Source organism: Sphaerodactylus townsendi, linkage group LG05 (assembly GCF_021028975.2).
Source record: "Sphaerodactylus townsendi isolate TG3544 linkage group LG05, MPM_Stown_v2.3, whole genome shotgun sequence".
Lineage (NCBI taxonomy): Eukaryota > Metazoa > Chordata > Lepidosauria > Squamata > Sphaerodactylidae > Sphaerodactylus > Sphaerodactylus townsendi.
The window spans coordinates 93,685,355-93,712,796 of record NC_059429.1 but is presented as its reverse complement, the minus strand read 5'-3'; the positions used below and the strand labels follow the sequence as shown (position 1 = coordinate 93,712,796).

General features: G+C 44.3%; 1 protein-coding gene across 5 annotated transcripts in view; it reads left to right on the top strand.

Annotated features, from left to right (window-relative positions):
* Positions 1-10,567: 10,567 nt before the first annotated feature.
* The window catches only part of PPM1J (protein phosphatase, Mg2+/Mn2+ dependent 1J), a 33,928-nt gene continuing 17,053 nt past the window's right edge, over positions 10,568-27,442 (top strand). For 2 of the 5 annotated variants that reach the window (XM_048498736.1, XM_048498734.1), the window contains exons 1-4: positions 10,646-11,291; positions 19,333-19,459; positions 21,427-21,753; positions 25,503-25,615. In XM_048498736.1, coding sequence (XP_048354693.1) covers positions 10,945-11,291; positions 19,333-19,459; positions 21,427-21,753; positions 25,503-25,615 — 914 coding nt within the window. In that variant the 5' untranslated portion in view covers positions 10,646-10,944. Of the gene's footprint in view, positions 10,583-10,634; positions 11,292-19,332; positions 19,460-21,426; positions 21,754-25,502; positions 25,616-27,442 lie in introns of those variants that run through there. The other 3 variants (XM_048498738.1, XM_048498737.1, XM_048498735.1) reach the window with 3 other exon arrangements.

Here is a 27,442-nt window from a genome sequence, read left to right as displayed (position 1 = left end):
AATGAATGAATGAATGAATGAATGAATGAATGAATGAATGAATGAATGAATGAATGAATGAATGAATGAATGAATGAATGAAGCATGCAGAAGACTTGTGGAAAACACATCAGACTTCTGTAGAAGTCATAGATTACAAAAATATATACTGCAGATGGGGTGGGCGTGGGGAGTATCCAAAAATAAGTTTGCCAGCCCCTTGTCCAAAGATGCCACATAAGCCCCTAGTGGTGAAAGGCAATGAGAGGGTCAGCTTCTTTTCTCAATGTACTGGGAGTTACAGGATGATTCGTCTGCCCTCTTCTGTTGCTAACTTCTGCCAAAGTGAAGACTTTGTTTCATTTCACATTCCCTCAGTGATACCTCCTTCTTGCCCGATGCTTTAATTGTTTTTGTGTGTATTTTAGCTACAGTTTTAATAGCTTTAATGATGGAAATTTTGAATGTGTGTATGACTTAATATGTTAGTCATTTGTGAGGGCAGAAAGGCTAGGTAGAAAATTTGTAAACTATATTTAAAAATAGCTGAAGTGAATGTATACCTTTCAAGAGTCATAGTAGCTGGCAATTCAAAAGTCACTCATTGAAAGCAGCTATAGAAAGCAGGGTACTATTTATATGTGATGCTGGAAGGCAAGAAGAACATGCCTGTGCCAAGTTGCATACACCCAACCTCTGGTTTAAGTTCAGCCACTATGTATGTAATCCAGTGGTGGGATTCAACCGGTTCACACCAGTTCGGTAAAACCGGTAGCTAATTCCATTACTGCTCCCACCCCGCCCTGCAGTCCACTTGAGCTGGGGGGGGGGCTGCAACAGCCAGGGAGGTGGGCCCGTGGCTTGCTGGCGATGGCTACCGCCCCCGTCTAAAAATCCATCAGCAGTGGCCCTGCTACCTCGTCTTTGGAGGCAGCAGAGCCATCGCTGATGGAGGTTGGTGGGGCGAAAGCAGCCAGCAGCAAGCTGCGGCCCCCGCCTGCCCCCTCAACCTTTGGGGAGTTGTTTGGCTGGCAAGGGAAGGAAGGTGGCGCCAAACTTGCCAGCCAAATGAGTCCCCAGGTTGAACGGGGGGGGGGAGCAGCAGCCAGTTCTGGTTGAGTGGGGGGCAGCACCCCACCCCTGCTCAACCAAACCAGTTGTTAAATTATTTGAATCCCACCAGTGATGTAATCACTTCATGTGCAAAGGCAGTGAAATCACTAGCTGTGGAAGGACATTTTTTTGAACAACAGCCTTTATTGGCATACAAAAACAAAAAATTACAAAACAGATATGTTTAATAAAGAAAAATTACATGTGAGAAAAAACACGTTTAGAAATTATTGATCTCAAGAATGAAATTTGCAACATTTTCACAAAAAAAGTGCATCAGAACTATTCAGGAGATATGGAATTTTATAACACTCTTGCAGAACTTGGACATGCTAACAGCACATGTGTAGCAGCTGAAGGCCAAATTTAAGTGGACACACACAATGTCACATATTTAAATCAAGTCTTAGCAAGGTCACCTGAGAACCCAGATTTTATTTCTTTACAGGAGATACTCATTATATCCAGTTCAACTGTGTCAGAGGAGACACAACAAAACAGTGACGTTCATCTTTGGGTCACTAGATGGCAGCATCTAGCAAGATTAGAGGCAAAGTCGTCCCCCAAACTATGAAATTAGAATTAACATTTCACTGGAATTCAAGACTGACAAGAGTGGAAGAATGAGACCAACACTGATACATGGTCTCTGATGGTCTCTACCATCAGTTTACAAGGAACAGGAGAGCTGACATTTTGGAATCCATTGATTCCAAGCCTTGATAATGGCAAACTTCAGTTCCAGTCAGGTTTGAGTCCCTTCCTTATCCAAATAATGTACTAGCAAGTCCTTCTTTATATCTATCACAGTCGTTCTCAACCTTCTTAATGCCACGACCCTTTAACACAGTTCCTCACGTTGTGGTGACCCCCAACCATAAAATTGGTATGTATAAAATATAAAAAGACCGTTTTCTGTTGGTCTTAGGCGACCCCTGTTCAACCCCCAAAGGGGTCGCGAGCCCCAGGTTGAGAACCACTGATCTATCAGGTCTGAATTTCAGACAACTTGATATTAAAAACAAAATGGGTGAACACTAGAGACAGGACTTACTTTGAGGCACTTGAACTCCCTTCCCAATGAACTATTCCTGGTGCTGAAAACTATGAGCCAAAGGCACATAGATTTCCTCCAAACCTTTCACTAAGTTGCTCACTATTTTATTTCTGCAGGTAGTCTGGCTGTTGATTATTGCTGCTTTTAAACCACAGTACTGCCCTGGTTCCTCTCTAACTCATTTGTCTGCTATTTATTGTTGGTTTAAAATTTTAAAAATTGTCACTTTAATCTACTGTCATCCAACTCATCCATTTTTATCACTGCATTTCAAAAAATATTTTCTGTTTTTATTAAACTTTATCTTGCTCATTTGATTGTTCCAAATAGATGACTTAAGCCATTTTGCATTTAAAAAATAATAATAATGGGGAGTACCAGCATGTTTTAAATAATACATCCTAATCAATTAATGGTTAAGTGATGGAATGTTGAGATGACAACCCCTTCACCGATTGGAAAGCAGGACTCTCACAAAGGGAGTCCTGCTCACCCATTGGTGGGCAACATTCCATCTTCTCCCCTGCCCTCCTTCACCCAACCCAACAGCAAGACCCAGCAGCTCATTGCAGCCGGTGGAGCACTGGCACCTTGGCACTCATTACTTCCCAGGCCTGGAGAAGCTGCCCTGCCTCCCACCTCCTCCAACAGGCCACACCCAGCCAGCAAAGCAGTGGTGCCTTGGTACCTGCTGCTCCCTGGGCCTGCAGAAGCCATCCTGCCTTCTCCCGACCCCAAAAGCCTGCCTCCGGTCAGCAAAGCAGTGGTGTCTGGGAGCCCACTGCTACCTGGGCCTGTAGAAACCTTCCTGCCTCCTCCCCATCCCAACAGGCAGCCCCCAGCCAGCAGAGCAGCAGTGCCTGGGCACCTGCTGCTCTCTGGTACTGCAGAAGCCCTCCTGTCTCCCCGCCCACCCCCACTCCTACAGTCCACCCCCAGCTGACAGAGCAGCAGCGCCTTGCTGCTTTGTGGCCTGGAACACCCCTCCTGGCTCCCACCCCCACCCCAAGTATCCCCATTCCCCTCCATCCCAAAACTCACCTTCCCACCCTCCCTCACCTCAATGCTCACCTTCCAACTCTCCCCACCGCAAGCCACACCTTCCAACCCTCTCCGCACCCCAAAACTTCCAACTATACCCTCCACCAACCCAAACCTCCTATTTCCACCCTCCCCTACCCCAAGCCTCACCTTTCGACCCTCCCCCATCCCATAGTGCCTCCCCCATCCCAATACTTACCTTATGACTCTTCCCCCCCAGCCCTAAGCCACATGCCAGGAGAGGGGGGCACTATGGCCCCAGGAGAGCCCATTGCAGGGGAAAATGCTTCCTCCCCCACCCTTTGCTAGGGCCTGCTGCATCTCTACCACAGTAGGCTTTGATACTGGTATATAAATAAACAGCCATTCCTATTGCAAACTACTTTCTTTTTCTTTCCCTAAACATGAGTACTTGACCCATCACTAATAATCAGAACCTGTTTTTCTCTTTCACTGCAGACCAACACAGCTACCCTCTGAAACTGGTTTTCCAAAGATAAATTATGGTAAAGTGATGCAAGTGTTTGAAGAAATCATTCTTGATAGCCTCTTCTAGAGGTTTCTCAAGTTTAGGGCTACTGAAGAAAATGAGCAAACTTGATAGCCTAGGAAAGCTGCACAAGATTTGTCCACTTTCTCATGTGTAATCCATGCCTTGTGCTATCCAGTTATACAAATGTTAAGCTCTAGAGTTAAATATACATGTTTGTAAAAGAGGTACAATCTCTGATCCTGCCTCATATCCTACTACTGCCTGTCATCCTGGTCCTCACCACAGTCCACACCAGCAAAACTAACAGGCTGATGCAAGCAGGAATTTCTGCAGTGCTCAGGGTTGTCATGGAAACCCCACCTAGACAGTGTGATAGTAAAGCATCTTTGGGGGAACAAATCACTAGGAATCATGTTCCTACAGATGCTTTAAAAGTCTGTAGAAAAGTCACACACTCACACACACCCTCTCTTTCCCTCTCTCTTTATGTCTTGGGTCTTGGTGCTCAGCCTTAGGCGAAAGGAGAGAGAAAACATATCAACCCAGGCTTCCTTGAGGAGCCATTATAAACAGCTTGGTCCTCCTTTTCATGCAAATGATGAGGTTGGAAGGCTGATGCCTAGACCATAACAGAACAGTTCACCTCTGAGCTGTTAGTATACTTTTTTTTTTCTCTTTCTGTTCCTGGCTATCCAGAGAGTTTTGAGCTGACTCTGTACAAGACACTCCTAAGAGCTGGCTTACTAAAAAGGGGACAATGCAGAGGATGGCTGAATAGAGAACTTAACAAACTTCTGTGTTCTGTTCTTTTTAATCCCAGAGTTTGGTTAGAACAACAGCAACTCTCTTTGACAAGCGGAGGGCCTTCCTACATGAGCAGGTTTTTTTGTGAAATAAATGCAGATTTGGAATGCACACTCTGTATATCTTCCATCAAGGTTATGATATTCTGCAAGAGAAGCACATTTCCCAAGTACCAGGACTGCGGTATTTGGTGACTGGGGGGGAAAGATGGGATATTTTCTCTTCCTCCAGTGCTCAAGAGTGCAACCATTGCTTTTGTGACTGTAGTATAAATTCTGGATGTGATTCATGGGCAAGTAACGACCCCGGCCACAAGGCCTCTCCAGTGCATGCCAAGTTGGAAAAGTCTGGTTTAGCTTTGCAGCTCTTCTGAGGCTTTGCACTCCTGCACTGCTAGGCATCAGTGCAACCATTTTTTAATGTCAACAGGAGCAAGAATAACCTATCCTCCCATCACCTGCCACACTGCTTGCATTTTATTCATTTTAATTCTTTGAATAACTCTTCTTCATTCAGACAGTGACATCAACATCAAGAATTAGTTGAGCGTAGACGAGCGTAAACGTCTCTGTAACAGTAGACTAACTGTTCGTCATTTGTAAGTTACTAGCAGGACCAGCTCCCTGAAGCAACATTCCCCCAGCATTTCTGCCCTCATAGACAGCTCACAGCAGGTGCGTTTTTGCAGAAGGCAATTCATCATTTTGATGGCTACTCTGCGGTTTCGTGGATTGCTCAGAAAAACCTGCTTTCTGGTAACGACCCTTGGACTTTGATCCCTGGAACTGCTTTTTGGATTTGTGTTTTGGATTGTGACGACCTGGTGGACTGGTGAGCTTGCTTACTGGTTGTTAGACTGAACTCTAACCAGTGCCTTGTCAGGTGCCTTAAGAGACATTTCTGACCTGTGTTTAACCTGCAGTAAATATCTATCAGCTGCACCCTGTCTTCTGTCCATCTTTAACAGTCAGCCCGTGGCAATCTCCCAGCTCCCACAACAGGCAGCTTTGCTTGGCTCCTCTGCACCTGGCCTGGATCACCAAGTGACTCTGCCATCTCAGGTGACAGAGTCCTGCCAGCTATGACCTGTCCCACCTGCTGGCATGCAAGGGAAAGGGTGGGGAGGGAGTGAGGGGTGGCATGCAAGGGAGGGGAGGAAGAGGAGGGGGCCCGGCATCTGGACCTGGCCCACCCACCCTAGCAGAGGAGGAGGGAGGGAGAGGGGTGGCATGCAAGAGAAGGGGAGTGAGAGAGGGGAGGGAGTGAGGGGTGGCATGCAAGGGAGGGGAGGGACCCACCACCAACTCTGCCCTGGTCACCTCCCACACCTCCCGCAACAAACACCACTTCAAAAAGTAAGAGGCTTGCAAACAATCGCCTTCAAGAGAGAGCAAAACAGAGCTGGTGGAAAAGAAAAACTAGCAGATAATTCAAAGGGTGATTAGAAGAATGTGACATTTTTTATTCAGAAGACAATTCTTCTTGCTCTTTGCAGCTAATACTATTGGTTTGATATATCAGTTATAAAAGAAAGGGGGAATGTCAGAAATTAGGATTTGAAGGGGAGGGGGTAGTTGCCTGAAAACTTCAGTCAGAAAGGCAGCCCCAGCAAGATCTCAGTGAGGCTGCTAAAGTGGAATCTTTTCCCTCATGCTACCTTTCAAAGGAAAAGGAAAACCCGGCTGGCTTGGAGCAGCAGTTTGACTCCACAGGGCATTGCAGCAGCTCTCCCATCGCATGTGTGCCTAGATATTATAAAACACTCACTGCGGTGAAATGTTAATTCCACCCACCACTTTGGCATGGCTCTTCCACCTGATTGCACAGACTCGCTTTCCTCAGGATTTCTGCCATAGCCCCAAACAGCCATCAGCAGCTTGAAACCCCTTTGCTTGGCTGTGGCTTCTGCTCTATGGGCTCACCTTTATGCCTGCAAGTCCCCAGCTTTGGGTGGGGGGCGGGGGGGAGAGAAAATACTTCTCGCTGCAAGCCATATTAAGCTTATTTGCTTGGCAATGAGTTTCCCTAATCAGTTGTGATTCTCCCGTTGGCAAAAAGCACCCCAAGGTGCTTAGAAGCCAACAGGCATGCCTTCTCTGGAACTACTTTATGATCAATATCTTCAAGCAAATTAGGTCTTTAGGAAGTCACAGAGAAGCAATCATACACAAAATTCACTTTTTTATTTCCCCGCTCACTGCCCATGCCCAGAGTGGTGCCTTGGTCACCTTCCTGGTCTGCAGAGGAGAAAAGGGGAGGGGTGCGCAGCCAAATGTGCCCCCCATGTGACCCAGCCCCTCCTTCTCTCCCCCAGGATAAGCCTCTGCTTGCATCAATTATGGCAAATGCCTGTTTCTGAACCCAAGAATATGGAAGTTGGCCATCTCTAAACCTTTAAAACAGGCACTGAGCCTGCATTTGCAGTAATGAACAGTCATTCATCATGTTCAGCCCTGAACAGTCAACGAAGACTTAATTGACAGTCCTAGAATGATTATTCAGCTGGCCATCCTAGATCTTAGCAAATTGTTATCAGAGGATGTCAAGCAATTATGATCAGAGCTGCTGCTGCTATAAATCAGCCCTGGGTATAAGATGAGCTGTCTCCAGGAATAATACGAGCACAACAAGAATTGGACTTCAGGGCATGGGAGCCTTTATCATTTCAAGTGTCACTCAGCACTGTTTGACCATACTTTCTGCCTGTCAAGCAGGATCACCAGTCAAGATAGCTCTGATTAACACAATCCTTTCTTGCCAGGTACAGGTTTGCAGACCCAGCATTCAAAAGGAGCAGAGAAGGGGATCGTGACCCACACCCTGAACAATACCCAGAGAAAATAGAGACTGACAGCTTTGCTGGAATGAAATAACCACAACTTTGTTGGTACAGCAGATGTCAGAGTCTTGGCACAGCAGGGAGAAATGGAACCAGTTATTAGGTAACTCCCTGCTGGTCAACAAACCCCTCTGCTCCTCCTCAGCCTGCCTGCTGGGCAAGGGGAAGATCACATGGGATGGCAGGTTGGTGGACTCTTCATGGGCTCCAGTCACTATGTAGTTTCCCCTGCTGCTTGCAGTGATTCTGGCACTTCGACAGCCCCTGAGGTGAACATGTCTCCAAACGCAGGAGAACCCACAAGGCCTTGGAGCATGGCAGCAGCTTACACAAGGCCCAGATGGGGCCAGAGAAAAGCTTCCCAGTGAGGGCTCAAGTCCAGGTCCACTGTCCTTCACCAGGCTGAGGCTAGGCCCAATTAGCTAGACAGAAAGAAGGTTGGTGTGTGGATTATACTGGTGTGTGGAGTTGCCTTCCTCTCCCAACCACAGTTGCCTTCCTCTCCCAACCCCCCACCCCACCCCACCCCCTTACTATGCAAGAGTAGACTTCAGTATGTGGCACATTTTATTATTAATTTCTACAATCTATATGCCAGCTCTTCAGAGACCTGGCCAAGGAAATGTAAAGCTAGATAACAATACAGAACCATTAAAACTCACAAACACCCCCATCCAGACATAACCATAAAAACATTTTAATGCCATTAAAATAAGCCAGAGCATAAGATGTAATTAAATCTTTTTTAGAATTTCAGGTTTCTGGGTAGGTGGCTGTTTATTTTGAAACAAGGTTCTGGTCTGAATGAGTACAGAAGAGGGTCTCAGAAAGTGTAAGCCGTGTAAAATGTGCTTCACTCAAATGAAGGTGGGGGTTCACAGACTTCGATTCCCTGAACGACTAGCTGACTATTTGTATGCTTTCAATTTACTGCACTCCCAGCTTGCACTAGCTACCAAATCCCAAACTGTTTCCTGTTTTTCTCCATCCCATCTTTTTGTTTTTAATCCTAATTTATTGGTTAGCTGTATTGACATATTCTTATTGTGCCAATAGATGAGAGTTGCCCCAAGTGCCATTTCTACACAACCCCCTAGTTTGCTAAAAAGAATGCAGTCTCTTCCATTTTGCAATAATTTAGACATTATTGTCTGCCAGAGGATATGAGGCAGCCACAAGACCCACATCCATGTTCTCGTCAGCTAGCATTTTCAGGTGGTGGCAGAAACTGCTCAGCTCCCCTTTGCTGCAACTCACTGTTCTCTTTTGTCTCAGACTTCTTGCCAAGGAACACTGACAGACACAGCCTCTAATTAGAACATCCTACCTATCTCTTTGATCAAGTCTGCATTTTCTGTTGGAGGTTTCAACTCATTGCAAAACAAACCAGCCGCCTTCTCTTATTACCCTGACTTAGCCATCTTTGCTTTGACTTTTTATAGGATTTTCATGCCAAGAAAGGTGCTGCACTGACAAATTTCTCCCCGGGCAGGTACAGCAAGGGCAAAAGCAATGTAAAATGCTGAATGATCCAAACTATACTTTGTGAGAGGCAAAGAGGTCATGTTTGTTTGCCTGCACTGCCAAGGAAGTGGCTCATTTGGAGAACGAGCCTTCTGCATTTCAGCTTGAACAACCCATGCAGGACTGTACACCTGAGCGTTAGTACCAACTAACTGGAAACTGGAGCTCCATTTGCATCGGACTGAAAGTGCAGCTGATGGTCTTTTGCCCATGAGCAATTCCCCCTCAGTGCCTTGGTTTTAATACCAGGCCTTTGCTCAACCACTTCACAGAGTTATTGGGGTTGGAGGCCCATTCAGTGTTCTATTCAAATGCCGCCACTGTTTATTCATACCCAATGGCAAAAAACCTCCCCAAAATCTCCTGCCTTGAAAATCCTACACTATAAGTCAACTGTGACTTGATGGCAAAGGAGAGAGAGAGTGACCAAGATTTTCGCTGGCCTATGTGTTTTTTTTCCCCTGAGACACAGCCCGTTGGGTTAAACAAGCAGTTCACTTTATTTATGGATTCAACATAACATCAAAATAAGGTAGAGGTAACAGCATTTCTTTCCCTTGAGCTTTTGAATGACTCCCCTATTCTAGCATTTGGGATCTCCTGTGACAAACTGACCTTTTTTCCCATTTAGCTTTCAGCTAATCTTTGTCTCAGCTTCTCTCAGTCATACATACCCTTTTTTCTCCCTCACTCCCCAACTGCCAACTCTCAACTTCCAATTGTCTCTCACTAACATTCCACCAGCCGTCACAAGTCACACTGAGGCCCCTTCCGCACATGCAGAATAGTGCACTTTCAATCCACTTTCACAATTGTTTGCAAGTGGATTTTGCTATTCTGCACAGTAAAATCCTTCTGCAAAGTGCATTGAAAGTGGACTGAAAGTGCATTATTCTGCATGTACAGAAGGGACTTTAGACAGAACCTAATCTTTTTGTCATAATGTTGTGTTGGCTTCTGCCTGCTTGCTTCCATACCTCTGGCCCAATTCTCGCCTGAAGACTTGCCTGAAGACTGCCTGCAAAACAGAACACTGCAAGAATCTGAATCCACTTCCACCTTGTCTATGATGGATTCCGCATGGGCCAAAAACAGCCCATGCGGCTATGCTGGCAGGGGCTGATGGAAACTGTAATCCATGAGCATCTGGAGCGCCGTAGGTTGGCCACCCCTGGTGTAAACCCTTTTAAACCCTTTTGCATCTTTTTCACACCGCTGTTTTTGGCCCATGCGGAATCCATCTATGTTCGATCCCTTAGCTACTCCATCCCAGCTTTCAGAGTGAGAAGGGGTCAGGCCAAGAGTATGCACACCTCAATAAAAACAGAGCCCTTGAGAAAAATCTTCTTTCCCAAATTCATCATTGCAGCGCTTTGCATGTGAGAGGTTTCTGCTTTAATCTCTAGCAACACTGGCAACAGGTGCACAGAGAGAACTTGTGCTACCCTTTGAGAATTACTGCTAGATGGACCAAGGACCCTTGGAGGGGAGGAGGAAGCAAGGCAGTTTTCCTGTGTTTGTCAGCTTCCCAATTCTTCACCAGTCTCGCTACACACCTTACAGCTATGTGAAGTGCAAGTGGGCCCTAATCTCATAAAGAAAACCTCTGCACAGTTCCTTCCCTCCCCTGCTGTGCAGCCATCCGGATAAAGAGTGCCTAGAAAATTAAATATTTTGCAGCAAAACAAGCGAGAGTGGAGACGACTTAGATCAAGGCATCGAAGCAAAGGAGGTACCTTTCGGGAAAAGGGAAGGTGGGAGGGGAGTCGCGCGTCTGCGTGGGAAGAGAGCAAGCGGAGCCACCCGGGCTTTGCAAGATTGGGAGGAGACGCCGAGGGCAGGCTGGTGCTTCGGCAGTCCTGGGGAAGGCAGGGCAGGTGCGCGTCTGGAAGGGCTGCCCGCCCCGGGCCAAGGCCACTGCGAGCAGGGCGGCTCTCTCGGGCCAGCGGGGATGCTGGGGGCGGACAGGGGGCCTGTTCGGAGATTCCCCGGCGCGGCGGAGCTGCAGCCCGAGCCGAGGAGGCGGGGAGCCGAGCCAGCGAGCACGCCTCCCTCTCCGGCCGCACCAAGCTGGCGGCGTCCGGCGGCTGCAGCATGCTAGGCAGGGTGCGCTCGGCCATGGCGCAACTGGTCGGGGGCCTGGCGGGAGGAGGAGGAGGAGGAAGCAGCCCCCCGAGCGCCCAGCCCGCCGGGGCCTCTTCGCCGCCGCCTCCACCGCCTGCAGCAGCTGCGGCGCCGGCTCCGCCCGCTCCCTCCGGGCCCGGCTCCGCCAACTCCAGCAGCGGCTCCTGCCGGGAGCCGCCCCGCGACGGCTTCTCCAGACCGGCTTTCCTGCAGCTCACCGCGGAGGAGCTGCAACTGGCCGACGATCACACCGGCAGGGCCGTCCAGAGCCCACGTGAGAACCGCCGCCGCCTGCCCTGGAGGACCGGCTACGCCGAGTAGGCGAGAGGGGGCGCCGGGGATGGCTGTGGGGAGAGTGGGAGTGAGGCAGCCTGGCGTGAATTGTCCAGACATCCCCCTTCCGCCCTTTTTTGGCCGGCGGCGGTGACACGCGTGCCTCTGAACATGTGCAAAGTATTTTTCCGCCTGACCTAATCCCCTTCTGGTTTGAGTTAAGTGGTTTCAGAATTGAGGGAGAGACCAACTCTAGAATCCTCACACCCATTTAAATAGGGGGAAACAAGTGTTGGATCAGGCGCTTGATGCCTAAGTTCCGGGTCAGTTGGGTGGTGAGACTATAGGAACTGGTTTTTCCAAAGCGAGTCATCCCGCTTACTCTAGTAGTAAAGCTACGTTGTTACGCGCGTTCTCAAAGTGGATGGGAGGCGAGGAGAGGACGTATAGCCGATCAACTCTAGCTGATCTTATCCTCCCTTTGCGCTGATTAATGAAGATGTTTGGCAAGCGCCGAAATCGATGGCCAAGGTGGGAAGAGGGGAGGGGGAAAGAAATGCTCTGACTCACCCAGACTTTTCTGCCAACTTGGAATTAGGCACAACTATATCACTACTTTAGGTGCTGATGTTGTCACTTGTCAAAATGTTGATGGAAAGTACTGGGGAGTGAGTTGGCTGTTGTGGGTTTTCTGGGCTGTGTGGCCATAGTCTGGTAGTTTTTGCTCCCAAGGGTTTGCCTGAATCTTGTGGTAGAAACATTAGGGGCAAAAGCTACCAGACCCAGACCCAGAAAAAACACAACAGCTAGTTGATTCCAGTGAAAGCCTTTGACAATATAAGGTCAAGTCAACTGACTTATAGCAACCTCATAGAGTGCAGGTGTCAAACTCACAGCCCTCCAGATGTTATGAACTACAGTTCCCATCATCCCCTGCCAGCATGTGCTGGCAGGGGATGATGGGAACTGTAGTCCATAACATCTGGAGGGCCGTGAGTTTGACACCTATAGGGTGTTCAAGGCTAGAGGGTTTAAGAGGTGCTTTGCCATTGTCTGTCTCCACATCATGCCTTTGCTATTTATCGGAGGTCTCCCATCCAAATACTAGCCAGGGCTGTCCAATGCAGCAGAATTCTGAGGATGGCTTTAACCTGGTCATTAGCTTCTATAACATTCTTGACAGAAAAGAAAGCCAAGTACAGGAACATTGGCTTGGTGTAAGCACTGGTCCTCATTGTTGCCCACAGAAATGGAGAAAAATGTCCTGCCCCTTTAAAAGAGGCTTAATGGGATACTATTTACAAGGTGCCCATTTTGTATGCCAGGAAAGCTTCAGCTGCCCATCTCCAGACATTAAGCCTCTATTAATGGGGCAAGGACTCTATTCATGGTGGCACTCTGGCACTCATTGTTATTTATTGTTCAGCTCTGTGACATTCGTCATTCATCTTGAACTTGCTTTGTGAATATTCCCCTTTCCATGGAACTCCAAGATTCAGACACAGACTTCTCAGAGGGTCTTTCCCACCTGGGCACAGATCAGACCCAAACCTGCTTTGCTTCAGCAAAGTTACTACATTCTGTGCTTGCAGACCCTTCTTGGATACCTGGAGTCATATGTCTCAAAGATAGGACAAATGGAAGAGATTAGTGTGGTCCTTGTGTACAGATGACCTGTACAGGTTTTAAAAATGGTTACTGGGGGGAGATGTAGATCTCACCTGAAATGGACACATTCTGTTTTCATTGGACAGATGATGTTTCTCACTGCCTGCAGAAGTAGCTTTCTAGCTGCTATAGTTGGGAAAAAAGCTTGAAAAAATGACCCAGATGTACTTTTTGGATAGAATCCAGAACGCACAAAAATAGCCAACTACTTATAAAACCTACCCAATCCTGATATTTAAGGCAATGTCGTGTCCTATGTGGGAGAGAGCTTGTTTGCCTCTCTTATTGTCATTCTTTCTAGAGTTGCTGTGTTTTATACTGACAGGGTTCTTTAATGGCTTATTGACTGGGAGAAATTTAGCAGGGGAGACTTTCCCCAGCTTGCAAAGACTTGGAAAGCTGTCACATAGGTGTTAAAGTCACCGGAATCTTACAAGAGAAAGCCAGAAATCCGTATTTTTTAAAGGGTGTGTGTTGGGGGTAAAATCTGTTTTAGTTTCTAGTTATCCAGTTGTAGATTACAGAACCCCGAACTGGAATGTGGTGAAGCATGTCCTCTTTTCTACTTTTGATCTACCGGTATTCCTATTTCCATATCAATGGAACTTTCATGTCCTGTTTTAAAAGAACCTTTATGACTCCTTGCTGCTGTGACTTGGCCTTAACTTGGCTTTGTGGCACCAAGCTCCTTTGGGCTGTAAGGAGGTTACTGAGATTCAGCCCTAGAATATCATCGTATTTAGAACTAATGTAACTGTCTGGACAGGAGAGGAATCATCTTTTCTCTTCTTTTGGAAACTATTAGGGGAGCAAAAACCTTGGCTTTTCACTGAACTATTGGCCTGCAATATACAACTCGTTCCCTCTTTTGAAAAAATCCCACACCAGGACAATCTATTAGATAACCTATTAGAAAAGCAGGAATATTCTGGATCAGACAGTTTCTTCTCCAGGATCAAGGTTGGGAAAAGGCAGTTCTGGTTATTTGCATCAGTAGCCACCTGTGCGCAGGAGATGAAACAAACACGCCCATCCCGGTGGAGTTTTGCAAATCTTTTTAACATCAGTTGTGCTTTTTATAAAGTAAAAATTGTCTGAATAATCATTTGAATAATGAAACAAATTAGAAGGGCTAATAATGTGCCTAAAACACTGTGGGTTGGGTGAGGATGATAGCTGAACCAGAGCTTGCTTTTGCCACTATGTAAACCTGTCATCTATCAATGCAAATATGGGAGACAGAAAAAAAATCCACTGTGATTTCTGTTTGAACGTTATGGCTGTCTGTACCCATACGTTATTCCTGTTCAGCATTAAGATCAAGCTTACCTTGAAAGACAAGGGATAAAAAGAGAATCATTCTAATGATGATTTCAATGCTGATAGCAGTATGGCAACTGCCATTGAGCATCCTTATCCAATTTAAAACTGATGAACGCTGTCCTTTTTTAAGGGAAATTCAAACTTAAAAATAAAACGTATATATTGGTTATGTGTCAAAGTATATGGAAAAGAGTAAAAATAGTATGTACTAGATATGTAAGGTCATTACTGACCCATGAGGTGATGTCACATCACAATGTTTACTAGTCTGACTATGTTTACGAGGTGGTTTGCCATTGCCTTCCTTAGTCGTCTACATTTCCCCACCACCACCAAGCTGGATACTCATTTTACCCAGCTCAGAAGGATAGAAAGCTGAGTCAACCTTGAGCCGGCTACCTGAAACCAACTTCCGCTAGATCAAGCTCAGGATGTAAGCAGAGCTCAAACTACAGTACTGCAGCTTACCACTCTGTGCCATGGGGCTCCTTATCAGATATATAAGGGTTATAATAATTAAAAAAATTAAACTTCCTTAACACTGTTAACTTTCATGTGAATGGTTCTATTCCATCTGTATAGTTTCAGAGAGTAGCCTTGTTGTTCTGTAGAATAACAGCTAGATGCAAGTTCAGTGGCACCCTAGACACCAACAAGATTTTAAGGGCATGAACTTTCAAGAGTCATAGCTCCCTTCATCAAATATGAGTAGGAAGATCTGAGTCTTTATATTCCAGTCAGAATGTGGGAGGGGAAAAGGATGCTAATTGTCGTGCATATTGTAATCCACTTTATTAGACCAAAGGGGAAATGCTTGGGGGCAGAAAATTAGCCCTGGGGGTCCATTGTTCTGAACTTGTGAATGAACTCCAGGGATTTGCGGCAAGCAGCCCTGAATGTGGCAATGCTGAAAGCACTCTGATTCAGATTTAGTTTGCAATCCTATTCTCCCGTAAATATGAATATGGCTTGTTGAACACACTGGCACCTACTTTTGTGTCAACATGCATGGGATAAGGTCGCACAACTTTTAATGAACATAAGAAGGGCTCTGCACCCATCCTGTCTCATGCAGCATCCAATCAGCTACACAACCAATGGCCAATATAATATTAAAACACCTCTGAGGTTGTCTTAAGATTTATGTGATCTTTGCAGATGTTTTAATGTGAGATATAAAGCCCTAGAGAATCATTGTTAAATTAAGTACACACTTCTAGTGAAAGTCTCATATTCACATTACAGATCAAGCTAAACAAAGCCAGATTTCAGCTTCATGAGTGAAAACATTTTAGCATTCTGCCACAAACCAGCCTTTAAAAAATTGTGTGTGGTTGTGAGCTGACTCACATTGTGGGGAAGCACTAAAATGATCCAATTTACAACTTCCACATTCTGTTTAATCAGACAATGAGAAGGTTTCCATAGACTAAAAACCAACTTCAGAGGCAGTAGTGTCAATATGCCCGTATAGTGTGTTTGTTCTTCTGTTGATCTGTTGATGGTGAACTGTTATCAGGAATCTAAATGTAACTCAGGGTGCAGGACACAAGTCAAGATCAGGCCAAGGATCAGAAGTTCAAGGATATGAGTTAGAGGTCAGATTGCCAATTCTAAGATGGGAAGTTCCTGGAAATTTTGGGGTGGATTGTGGAAAGGTGAGTGGGTAGGGAGAGGAGGAACCTCAGTGGGATATAATGCCATAGACTTCACTGGCCAAAGCAACCATTTTGTCTAGGGGAATTCATCTTTGTAATCTGGATATCAGTTGTATTTATGAGATACCTAACTGAAAGTAATAAACAAGATTACATTCAGATGTGGAGTCAGAAGTACAAATCTGTGGTTTAAATTTAAGGAGTCAGAAGCGGGAAGTATCATCCAGGGCAGGCAGGATTCAGATTTGAGGAAGTCAGGCCACGTTAGAAAACAGAAGCACTGAGCTTACTCTGGAGCATTCGTATTGACTGGAATGAAGAGAAATAGGCTTGCAAATCTAGATTTTACAAGGCCTGAGACTGTGTGATTTGGCTCCTCTGAGCCAGGTGATCTCAGATATGGAGATGAATTGCAGCACAGCTGTTATATAACCGCAGCAGCTGTGCTACAGCTGGTAAGCACTAGGTATGGACTGGGAAGGGTCCTTGAGTCATGACTTAGATCCTCAAAACTGGTGTCCCCATAGCAAGCCAATGTTTTAGCTGTCCTAGGCATTTTTATGTATAGCAGTAGCTTTACATGTAGGATTAGCTGATGAAAAAATTTACTGTACAGAAATAAAAGTATTACTTCGTTGTTCTAACTTCAGATTCAGTTGCTGCCAAGTCATACCTGTGATATCAATTGTAAAGCATATATGTATGTGTATTAAGTGCCGTCAAGTCACTTCTGACTCAAGGTGACCCTTTGAATCAATACCCTCCCAAACATCCAAGTGTTCACATCATTATTCAGGTCTGGCAAACTGAGGGCTGTAGCTTCCTTATTAAATACTCAAACCATCTCATGCCAGATCTTCTTCTTTTTCTGCTACCTTCCACTGTTCTTAGCATTGTTTTGAAACAATGTGTTCTTTTCACTGGCCCTTGTCTTCTCATTATATGATCAAAGTATGATAGGCTCAGTTTAGTCTTTTTAGCTTCTAGGGAGAATTCAGGCTTGATTTGATCTAGAACCCACTGATTGGTCTTTTTGACAGGTATCTTTTTGATTGGTATCTATAAAACTCTTCAACACCACATTTCAAAGAAATCTAATTTGTTCCCTTCAGCTTTATTCATTAGTCGGCAACCACAAAGAGTTGTTTGTAGATAAACTCATCCACAATGACTGGGGGATCTTGCCTTCTGACCAAGATCTGCTACCACCATCATTATCTTATTGCTTAACAATATAAAATACTAAGGATGTATTGCACAATTTTATGTTACAAATGTACCTGTTCCTATTGTTTAAACTGCAATAGCAGACTAATCCTGTTTAAATGACTATTAAGAAAAATCAGGCGTAAGCCCCAAGCCTTCAGCAACCCAAGACAAATATGGTAACCCAGCAAAGCTTCTTCAACTGAACACCTGGTACAACTGATCTCTCTACACAGAATCTGGTTGTTGTTTTTTAAATGGGTCCTATTATTTTGCTTTTTTCTGTTAAATATTTAGGCTGGCCCGGGTGTTCCAGAATAAAAGTCCAAGAGAACTGTTCATATTTCTACAACCTCAGACATTTTTAAACATTCTAAGAATCTAAAAAATGTTTTAAACATAGTTGATTATTTCCCAGTAATCATTCACAAAATTGTTTTTTATATAATTATCAATAACGGTTGATGATGAAAGTCGTTTTGTTGTAGTTAATTTTATGCTTTAAATATCCTTGACCATTCTTTGTTTGGTCAATGGACTAAATAGTTTTTTCCTGTCCAATGGCCAACCCTAGCATGGTGGGATATGGAACAGCTCCTGTACTCTGTTCTACAAATTATTTCAATCTTCTAAGGAATCATGAAGTTATTCCTCCTCATGTTGCTGTCTCTTTTAGAGGAACTCAAGGCCTAGTCTGAAGAGATCTGATGTAACAACCTTGTTGAACAAGGTCTGGACTATCTGTGAACCTTCTATACATTACCTTGATCTCTTGATGAAGGAAAGGGATATTATCGATGTATATCTGTCTATGCCTGCTCTATACAGTGGGGTTTCTGCAAGATGACATATCACATGTGCTGAAGGTTTCTATGTGCTCTTTTAAAGTTGGGTTGGTCAGACTCTAGAGGCACACAGGTTTTTCTAGCCTCTCATCATGGATATATGAAGCAATTTAAAACTCCCTGTTCCATTCCAATAGTACTTCCTCAGTGTCAAATACTTTTTGCTCTGCATACAGAATTGTCTGCAACTTAGAGTTCTTGTCCACAGCACACTTTCTGTTTCGCCTTTCTATAACTTCCTCCCACAAAACTGAGTTTTGTAACTGATAGGAGTCAACCACTTTTCCCCCCTGGTAGCCATGTATAAGAAGTTGCCTAAGTAGTATGAGTAAGAATTCCTGTTTCCTTTTGCTCATTTAGTTCTGCATTATGGGATGTATTAGCTGCCAGTTATTAGAAACTCAGCAGACCATCTGTGATAAAGGCTGCCTGAAGAGTTAAACCAGCATGTGAAGCAGTTTTTCTCTGTGTAACACAAAGAAGGCAAAGTGATATCACTTTGCCTGGTAGTTCCTTAATTTTTAAGGAAGCTGAAAATGGCTTCAGAGAGACATTGCCTCCCATTATATAAACCAGGGGTCTCCAATATGGTGCCTGTGAACCCTGCAGCACCCACTGACACCTTACCCGGTGCTAGCCAACTGCTTTCAAAAAGTAGGTTGAGCTCTAGCTCTTTATGGCTTCTGATAAGCCACTGTGCTGTGCACATTTAAAAAATCATTTATTCTGAGGCAGTTCCCATTAACTCTCTGCACTTTTCTGGGAAGTTTTCTCTTCAGATCATATATACTCTTTATTTATTTATTTATTATTATTCCACTTATATACCGCCCTCTCCCGGAGGGCTCAGGGCGGTTTACAACAATAACAACAGACAAGTGGATAGATAAAATACCGTACAGAGTACTGGTCCACAAGTTAAAATGCAGCGCTCAATTACCGTAACCATTTTAAATACAGATGGCGTCCGGCTATTAAAACTCCTCTAAGAGGGGAACAGTGGGCCTTAGTTGTTAACGGGCACTCTGGTTTCTCTTCAGATCGTATAAATCTTTCCCCTTTTATTTTGTTACTTCTAATCAAACAGGCAGTATATATAAATAGCAATAATAATAATATGAGTGTACACACCGTAATGGCCGGTTTTTAGCAGGTTAAAGTAGTTCACCTGAGACAGCAGTAGATCTTGGCATTCACAAATGTGTCAGGTTGCCTCTGAAGTATGATTGTCTTCAACTTTCTGAAGGAAATAATAGTCTGTCTTCATCCCCAGGTCCTTTGTATGAGGCATGAGGAGTAGCATGGCAAAATAAAACCCTCTGATCAAATTAAACATTCGCTCTGACTGAATTGTGTGCTTCTCTGAAACCTTCTTTCCTTCCCAGGGTGATAAATGCAGGCAAGAGCCAGCACAATGAGGATCAAGCCTGCTGTGAGGCAGTATTTGTGGAAAAGCGAGGCAATCAGAGGAATAATCCAGCCTTCAAGGAAACATCTGGAGACCCAGAGGGGGTAAGCAGTATAATAATTGAACTTAGTCTCTTATGAGAGTTAACTGCCAGTTCTGTGTTTATATCTCACTTCTACCCTTTTTTGAGAAAAAAGATAGCTTCAGTTCTCAGATACCAACTGTTAAGGACCAGTTCACGTATGATACTGCCTTCTTCATATGTTTACTCTGGACCTTTCCTTATCATCTGTGGGCCTTTATGAGCTAGACTATGGGTGGAATACAGCACCCCAGGGATGGCAAAAATGCCATCCCTGGGGAAGCATTCACACAGGAGGTGCTGCTGTGAAGTCCTGGCTGCCCTGGAGTGGTGTAAAGCCGCCGCTTTAAACCTCGCTCATCGAGCAAGGTTTTTGAAAAGCGGCGTCTTGTCGGCGGCATGGTACAAACTGCACCGGCGGGAAGATGCCGCTTTTTCTGTGGCCTCCACTGACCTGCCTGTCCAGCATCACTCTGGAAGGCTTCAGAGACCCGCCCATGCTGCCCTCCAACCCCTGGAGGTCAGAGGGCAGTGTGGGCGGGTCCCTGCAGCCCTCCAGAGCAACGTTGGACAGGCAGGTCAGAGGCGGCTCCGTGCGGAGCCACCTCTCCGGTGGGGCGGATCTGCACGGCTGCTCACACGCTGCCATGTGAGCAGTTCCCGGGCTTCCACCAGCATGGGCTGCGTTTCCGCCACCGTGCGGAAACAGCCTGTATGTGATACAACTGCCAATGAGTTTCAAAAACCTTTATCTTGGCCATCAACACAGGAATCATGGCAGCTTTACTTTAAATACAGTGTTTGAGGGGAAGGGGCTATAGCCCAGTAGCTGAGCATCTGCTTACCATGCAGAAGATCCCAGGTGTCAATAACCAGCTTCTCCAGCTAAAAGAATCAGGTGGTACGGGATGTGAAAGACTTCTATCTGAGACTGTTCCAGTCTGAACAGACATTACTGACTGTGATGGACTAATTGTCTGATTCAATATAAGGCAGCTTTATGTTTTGAGCCTTTATGATGCCACAGAAGGTGTCAAGAATGCGGTATATATGGGCAGGGCCTGTCAAATTCTCAAAAACCAGAAATGTTGCTGAAAGAGGTTTCTGTTACTTAGGGCTAGAGCATCGCTATTTGTCTTCTGCATGACCAGCCAAAGTAGATTAAATTCAGCATGGCATAAAATTTGTGGAAACATTTGTTCTATATGCCACCTTGCCAGAGATGTGTTCAGGTGGCTCACAAAGTAAAATAATGTAATAATAAAACCATAGAAACCATTTGTAAAAGAATGAGATCCAATATTGTATAGTGGTTAGTGGATAAGACTACAGTTGGGGAATCCTTGGTTCAAATCTTCACTTGACTTGCTGGATTGCTTGGCCCATGTTTTGAGGATAAAATTGGGAGGAGGAATCCTATGTATGATGTCTTCAACTGCTTCGTAAGGTGGGATAAATATATGTTTGTTAAACAGTAAATAGACATGATTCAGGTTGTTTTGGTGCAGAATTTGGGATATTTTGGCTCTCTATTTCAAGAAGTATCTAAGGGGGCAAGAGGGGGCAGACTGCCCAGGCGCCATTCACCTGGGTCATGTGGGGTGTGTGTGTGTGTGAATCTCCTACATTCAAAAATGCCACAAAATATAAATAAAGTGATTTATTATAAAAATTGTGCAGGAATATTCAATGAAAGAGCAGTTAACAGTTGAAAGTATCAGGTAATAGATGTTGTGAAAGTAGTAGGTTTTGCTTGAGACCATTTTGCTTGAGGTTTTGCTTGAGGGCCACTGCCAGTCCTAGCACACAATAATGACCCTAGTAGACCAATGACCTGGCTTGAATGGAGAAGCTACAAGGGAGGATTGCACATCACAATTGCCTCTTGCTTGTTATCTTTTTGAAAGAGTTTTTGTGTTTTGATATTTACTCTTACTTTTGACATCTGTTTAGGGCAACTTTTTCATTTTATTTTTTTTTTGCTCCCAGCAGGGCAACAAAGGCCTGTACTTTTATTACTGGGGCTTGTTCGATGGGCATGCCGGAAGCGGAGCTGCAGTGATGGCATCTAAGCTGCTACACTTCCACATCCGTGATCAGCTCAGGGAAATAGTACACATCCTCCAGGACCCCTCCCCTCCACCAATCTGCCTGCAAGATGCCTCCAGGACTGTTTCAGGAGAACCAAACAGAGCTCCCTTGGCAGAGGAAGATATTGAGGTTCCCAACAATGCCTTGCCACGTTTCCATATGGAGAAGGCAGTTTCCCATGAGAGTTTGGTAGTGGGAGCCATTGAGAATGCATTCAAAGAGATGGTGAGTGAGCTATGAAACAATGGGAAGTTCTGAAGAAAGCAGGCTAATCCAGTGCTGTAGGATTGCAAAGATTTACTCCTACTCAGATTTTTTTGTTCTGACACAGTTTCTAGGTCAGTTTAAGCTGTAGCCCCCAGCAGTTGAAATTGTGCTTAAGCTGTACAGCTTTAAGAAACCTATATCATTTGGGTGGACATGAGAGCCAGAACTGGGAAATTCCAGGTTCAAATCTCACCTGGCCATAAAACCCATTGAGTGGCTTTGCTTAAATTATTCTCTATTTGTTTCAACTATCTTAGAAGGTTGAAATATGATGAGGGTAGATTTGTAACCTGCCCTGAACCATTTTGACATTTTGGACAGGAGATGAAAGAGATCTAAATAAATAACAAAACATTCTCATATTGGCTCACACATTCCTCACAGCGTCATGAAGGCAAAAATGCCTGGAGAGAGTCCTTCAGTGAGAACTGCGTCCCAGTCCGGTCTGGCCCTTCTCCGTCTGGAATATGCATTCACTTCCTTTTGCAGCCAAGATGCCAACATAGCAACCCATTACTATTTTGGTCTGACAGGGTATTTGCTTACCTAGCTGCAGATTAGGAGACTGCTCTGGCTGACTTTTCCTCTGCTGCTTAGCCTGGTACAGTTTGAGGTCCCTGTCTCTGCCCCAACACAGGGAAATAAAGTACACTAGAGGCATATTCACTACAAACCTGTATCAGTTTTATAACAGTATAACTGTTACAGTTTCCCACAAACATTCCAGGAAATGTCCTTTCCTGGAGGTAATTCACCTGCCCTTCTCATGGGGCAGACTAAGAGAGGGAACGGGTTTATGGTGTAGATCAGTTTATGGTGTAAATATGTCCAAATCAAAATTTATATTTCATTGTCTAGATATGGCATTCTATATGGCAAGCACTCTGACCTGTCAGAAGGTTCAAGCTAAACTTGCTTAGCTAGAAGTTGGATTAGAAGCTCATCTTCAAGGAAGTAGAAAGATGCTTTCCTTCAGTGGAAAGGAATTTGTCAACCATTTGTTCTTTGTAAAGACCATTTTTTCATGACTACACATGGTTTCACAGAACAAATGAGTAAAGTCACATAAATGAATTAATGTGTAGTTTTCAGCATGTTAAAACTGGAGCTGTTGTAGAGTTGCTGTTTCCTGTAGGACAGTTGTCAAGGATCCACTCGCCATTTTTTAGGTGTTACGTTTGATCACGCTTATGGAGAGAATGCCTTAAACACGATTCTCCTAATTCATGCTGATTGCCACTTCATCTGAAAGGAGCAACATGTGCATTTTCAGTTTTGATAAACATGTTCTGAAACTGGAATATATGCACATTGCACCTTCCATGTAAAATGGTAATTGCGCATATCAGGAGGATGACATGCATTCTGTACACAAAGTCAAAACTACCACCTGAAAAGGGCTACTGTTCATTTCATTAGCTATCCCATGTGAGCCTTGAATCATTAATATCATTTTCCATAGCAGCCTAACCTGTATTAGCAGCTTCACACAAGTAATTGTGGGATAGTACAGTATGCCATGTAGAAAATGGTCCCATAGTGACGATAAGGAAGATTAAACACCTCCACTTAAAAAGTGAGAGCTGTAACATATTTTCAGAACTCCTTTTCTTCTCTGGCAGTAGATAACTGTGGTGTTACTTTTGTGAAAATATTTTTAGCATCTTTGAATATCCATAGGTCTGTGCCACAGTCTTTTCCACCTTGCTGTTAAAATTACTTTAATGCATATCTGTACAGATTTTATCTGTTCTGTGCTTTTCCCCCAACCCTTCAGTGGGGAAGCAGTAGGCATGCTGAACGCTGCTTGTTTGCTTCCTTTTTGTCTTTTTCCTCATTTCAGAGGCAGGTCTGGTGCATTATGGGATTGATGTGTGGGCAGTAACTTTCTCAAGGCCACTCAAACACCATATCATCATATGATTCAAAAGCGATGCAGATAAACAGATGATATCCCTGGAGCACCACATGGTGCTTTGCAGGATTGTAGTGCAAATTAAATCCACACAAATTCCCTTTCTTGACAAGGGAGCCACTTTAACTAGAATGGGTGGCTCTGCAGCTGTGAAAGATGCTGTTCCAGAAAAGAGCTATGTGTAAAACAAGGAATGGTGAGAAAGAATGGCATTGCTCCCCATGTCCTGGGGCAGTACAAATGGATGCAAAGTAGACACTGAGAGGAGCTCCTGTGGAAAAAAAATGTTTTACTAAAGGCTATGAATATAGGAATCCATGAGCTGATTCTAAAAGTTAAGTGAAATCCAAAAAGAAAATTTACAGACCCAGTTAGAATAATTGAGCTGTCTGATTTAGAAATTAATGTAACCCTTTTGCTTCTAAGGCTAAACCAGGAGTGTCAAAAGGATTTGCAGGAGATATTTGGTGGGGGGGGGGGAGCATCAGTCTGCTATACACTCCCCCCTTTGTGGTGGAATTCAAATAATTTAACAACTGGTTCCGGGGGTGGGAATTAAAATAATTTAACAACTGATTGTTTACAAGCACCTTTTTAATAACCAGTTCTGCCAAAGTAGTGCGGACCTGCTGAATCCCACCACCACCACCACCACCACCCCCAATTTTATTTGGAACACATTTGGTTTCCAATTTTGTTAGAACTGTTTCTTACACAAGGATTTGTACAAGAGTGCAAATGCTGGATTATGAAATACATGTATGTCATGGTGGTGGCAGTAATAGTTGTTCTGAGTGCATGTGTACACATGGGTGTGCATTCTCTCCAGTTTCCCCTTTTAAAATGCATGAACATAGTGACTGGGAAAGCTGTGTATGTGTGTTCATGTGTTTATGTCTGTTTGTTGAAGGGCAGTGCTGCTAGGGTACTCTTATATGAGTCCCAAAATACTTGTTATAAGCAATTGCGTGTCCTTCCTTCCTTCAGTTCATGTCATAATTGGCCAATAGCCCCTCTTAGGTCAAAGACAATGAGACTGGTGTTTTTGAGTTCGTTCTGGGAATGTACCACCATTTTAAAGAGTGAGTTAACAACTGGGAACTCCTTTAAACTATGCAACAGGGGTGCAGTTCTGGTTGGAACTGACCTTGGAGGGGAATTCTGCCTTCTCCCTTAGCTGTTTTTCCAACCTCAAATATTGTATCTGCTTGTATGGGCAAACAACACCTCCTGGTGCCATTCTGGAAAAAGTTTGGTTGGAAAATGGTTTGAGAGGAAGGTAGGATCCCTTTCCCCCCACATGCCATGGTGGTATGGACCAGAACTGGCCACCAGCAGCGCAGTTCATAGGAATTCCTGAGTGGAACTGGAAATTCTTCAGAATGGCAACCCCAGGGTGAACTTGGAGACACCTTCTCATCTATTCTGACCCTCATGTCTGTCCTTCACTTGTAGCAGAATGAGGCAATGTAATTTTGATGGTAGAATGGGCCATAGCATTTCAAACTATAAGTAGGGAAAGTCATATTTTTACTTGTTCTCCCATGTAAAAACTCCCTGCAAATTAAAACAAATCAGTGCATCAGAGAAAAAAGTACATCCTAGTGTTGGGCTTTTTGTGCTATCTTTTCAGTTGCAGGTACAGTTAATGTAAGCTGAAATCAGACAAACAATCAACCTGCAAAAGTCCTACACATCACATGGTTTCACTTCCCAGGTTATTTTATTCCATGACCTGGTTTGGTCACTGCCTCCTTCCTCCTGTGATCTTATTTCTTGTCTGTCTCCTCAGGACAATCAGATCGAAAAAGAGCGGGTGACCCACCATGTATCTGGAGGCTGCTGTGCTCTGGCTGTGGTTTACCTCCTGGGAAAGTTCTATGTGGCCAATGCAGGCGATAGTAGGTAGGAGATGAAAGCAGGGGTTGTTTGTTTGACTGTTTTGCCTACTGAATCATGTGAGTGGAGGGATAAAAGTTTCTTTACTGATTAGTGGAAATGAACAGGAGCTATTTCCATTCATACTTGCCAGTTGGTCAGGACAAGGCCCCCTTTCTAAGCAAGTGTCCTGGGTGATGGGGTTGCCAACTGCTTGGAGAAAAAAAACACATCCAACCCTTTGGGTGGCAGTTTAATGGAATGTCATTTACCAGGTGACGTCACTTACCTCCATGCCATGAGAAGCAGCAACCACCCATTTCTATGCATTACACCTCTGCAAAAAGGAGAAAGCATTTGCTGGCATTTCTACCCTCAAAAAATCTGTTCTTGAAGGGCACACAAACCAAAAGAAAGAAAACTGATCTCAGAAGCCTGAGGCTATTGTAGATCAATAATTTACATGTATTCCAAACCAAATGAAAAATTAAGGGAACATTCATATAGGGATTGTTCAGTGTTACCACCTCTCCATGCATGCCTCATGCTTATCCCATCCTTTTGGCATAGTTTTTAGGCAATCAATCATGTGGTGACACAAAAAAGGTGATGATGACCGTGCCCTTCTGGACCTCTTTTTTTTCAGACTGAGGGTTGCCAACAGGTCTGAACAAAAACATTCCATCCCTTCAATAGAAAAAGGTTAATTTGTGGAAATGGGCAGCTGAAGTTTCTCATGACATGGAGATAAAGAACATTACCTGGTAAATAACTTTTAATAAGTCTCTGCAAATGGAATAAGACATTTTTTCCCCTACAGGCAGAGAAATTGGTCAGCAGCCATGCCTTCTGTTGCCAGTTTGATGGTACGGGGAAGAGCAGTTTGTTCTCGGCTAGTTCTTCCAGTAAAATATGACATAGAATATGACATTTCCCCCTCCTTAAAACTTCAAGATAATTTCAGTCCCCCTGTTTTATAAGAAATTGTAATGTTATATATCAGGTGGTTTTCTGGGTTTGAGCAGCAAGAAAACATGTGGCTACTGGCTAGTAAAACACATTCCCAGTCCCAGGAAGAAAGATATTAAGGCTGCACTACTCAATGGTGGACGTAGCTTGATCTTAGCAGAACACAGTTTCTTGTGATCTGCTAACAACTTGTGGCTACTTGGTTGTGAATATTCTTGCTCAAGAGGACATAGATAGGCAGCCTGCTCAGTCCAAGATAAAATGAGCAAATGGATTTCCTTTAAATAGCAGGTGAGGATAACAGGGATGTCATCATGGCTCAGTGACAGAGTGCAAACCTTCTTGTGTGTCCAAGGTTCATTCTCTGGTAGGCACATTGCTATATTACAAGGGTGGTAGCAGGAAATGTGTGGTAAATATGGTTTTAGGGAGTCGGTTGCTCAACTTCTCAGTGACTGGATATGTTTATGATACTGTAATTGGTCCGTTTTAAACCATACTTCATTGTTTTTATTGTTGATCATATGCTGCTTTGATTTTTTTTTCTGGCAGAAAGGTAGCATATAACATGAATGAAATAAAAGGTTATCCTGTAATAAGGGTCATAAGGGAGACTCTTATATTGGTTAAACTAAGACTGAAGAGATCCAGACCCAAATCCCTGATCAGCCATGAAGATCCCTAGGTGATCTTCGGTCACTCTCAGCCCCATCTTCCTCACAGATTTGTTGTGAAGAGGAAGTAGAGAAGGAAAGTCATGTAAGGAGGCAAATATGCTAGATAGACTCCTTCTGTACCTCCAGTGTCCAGAGGCATCAAGAGTGTACTACAGCTTTTCTTCCAACTTGTCATTGCTTTGAGGGACTCTCCTGTCAGAAATGGCAG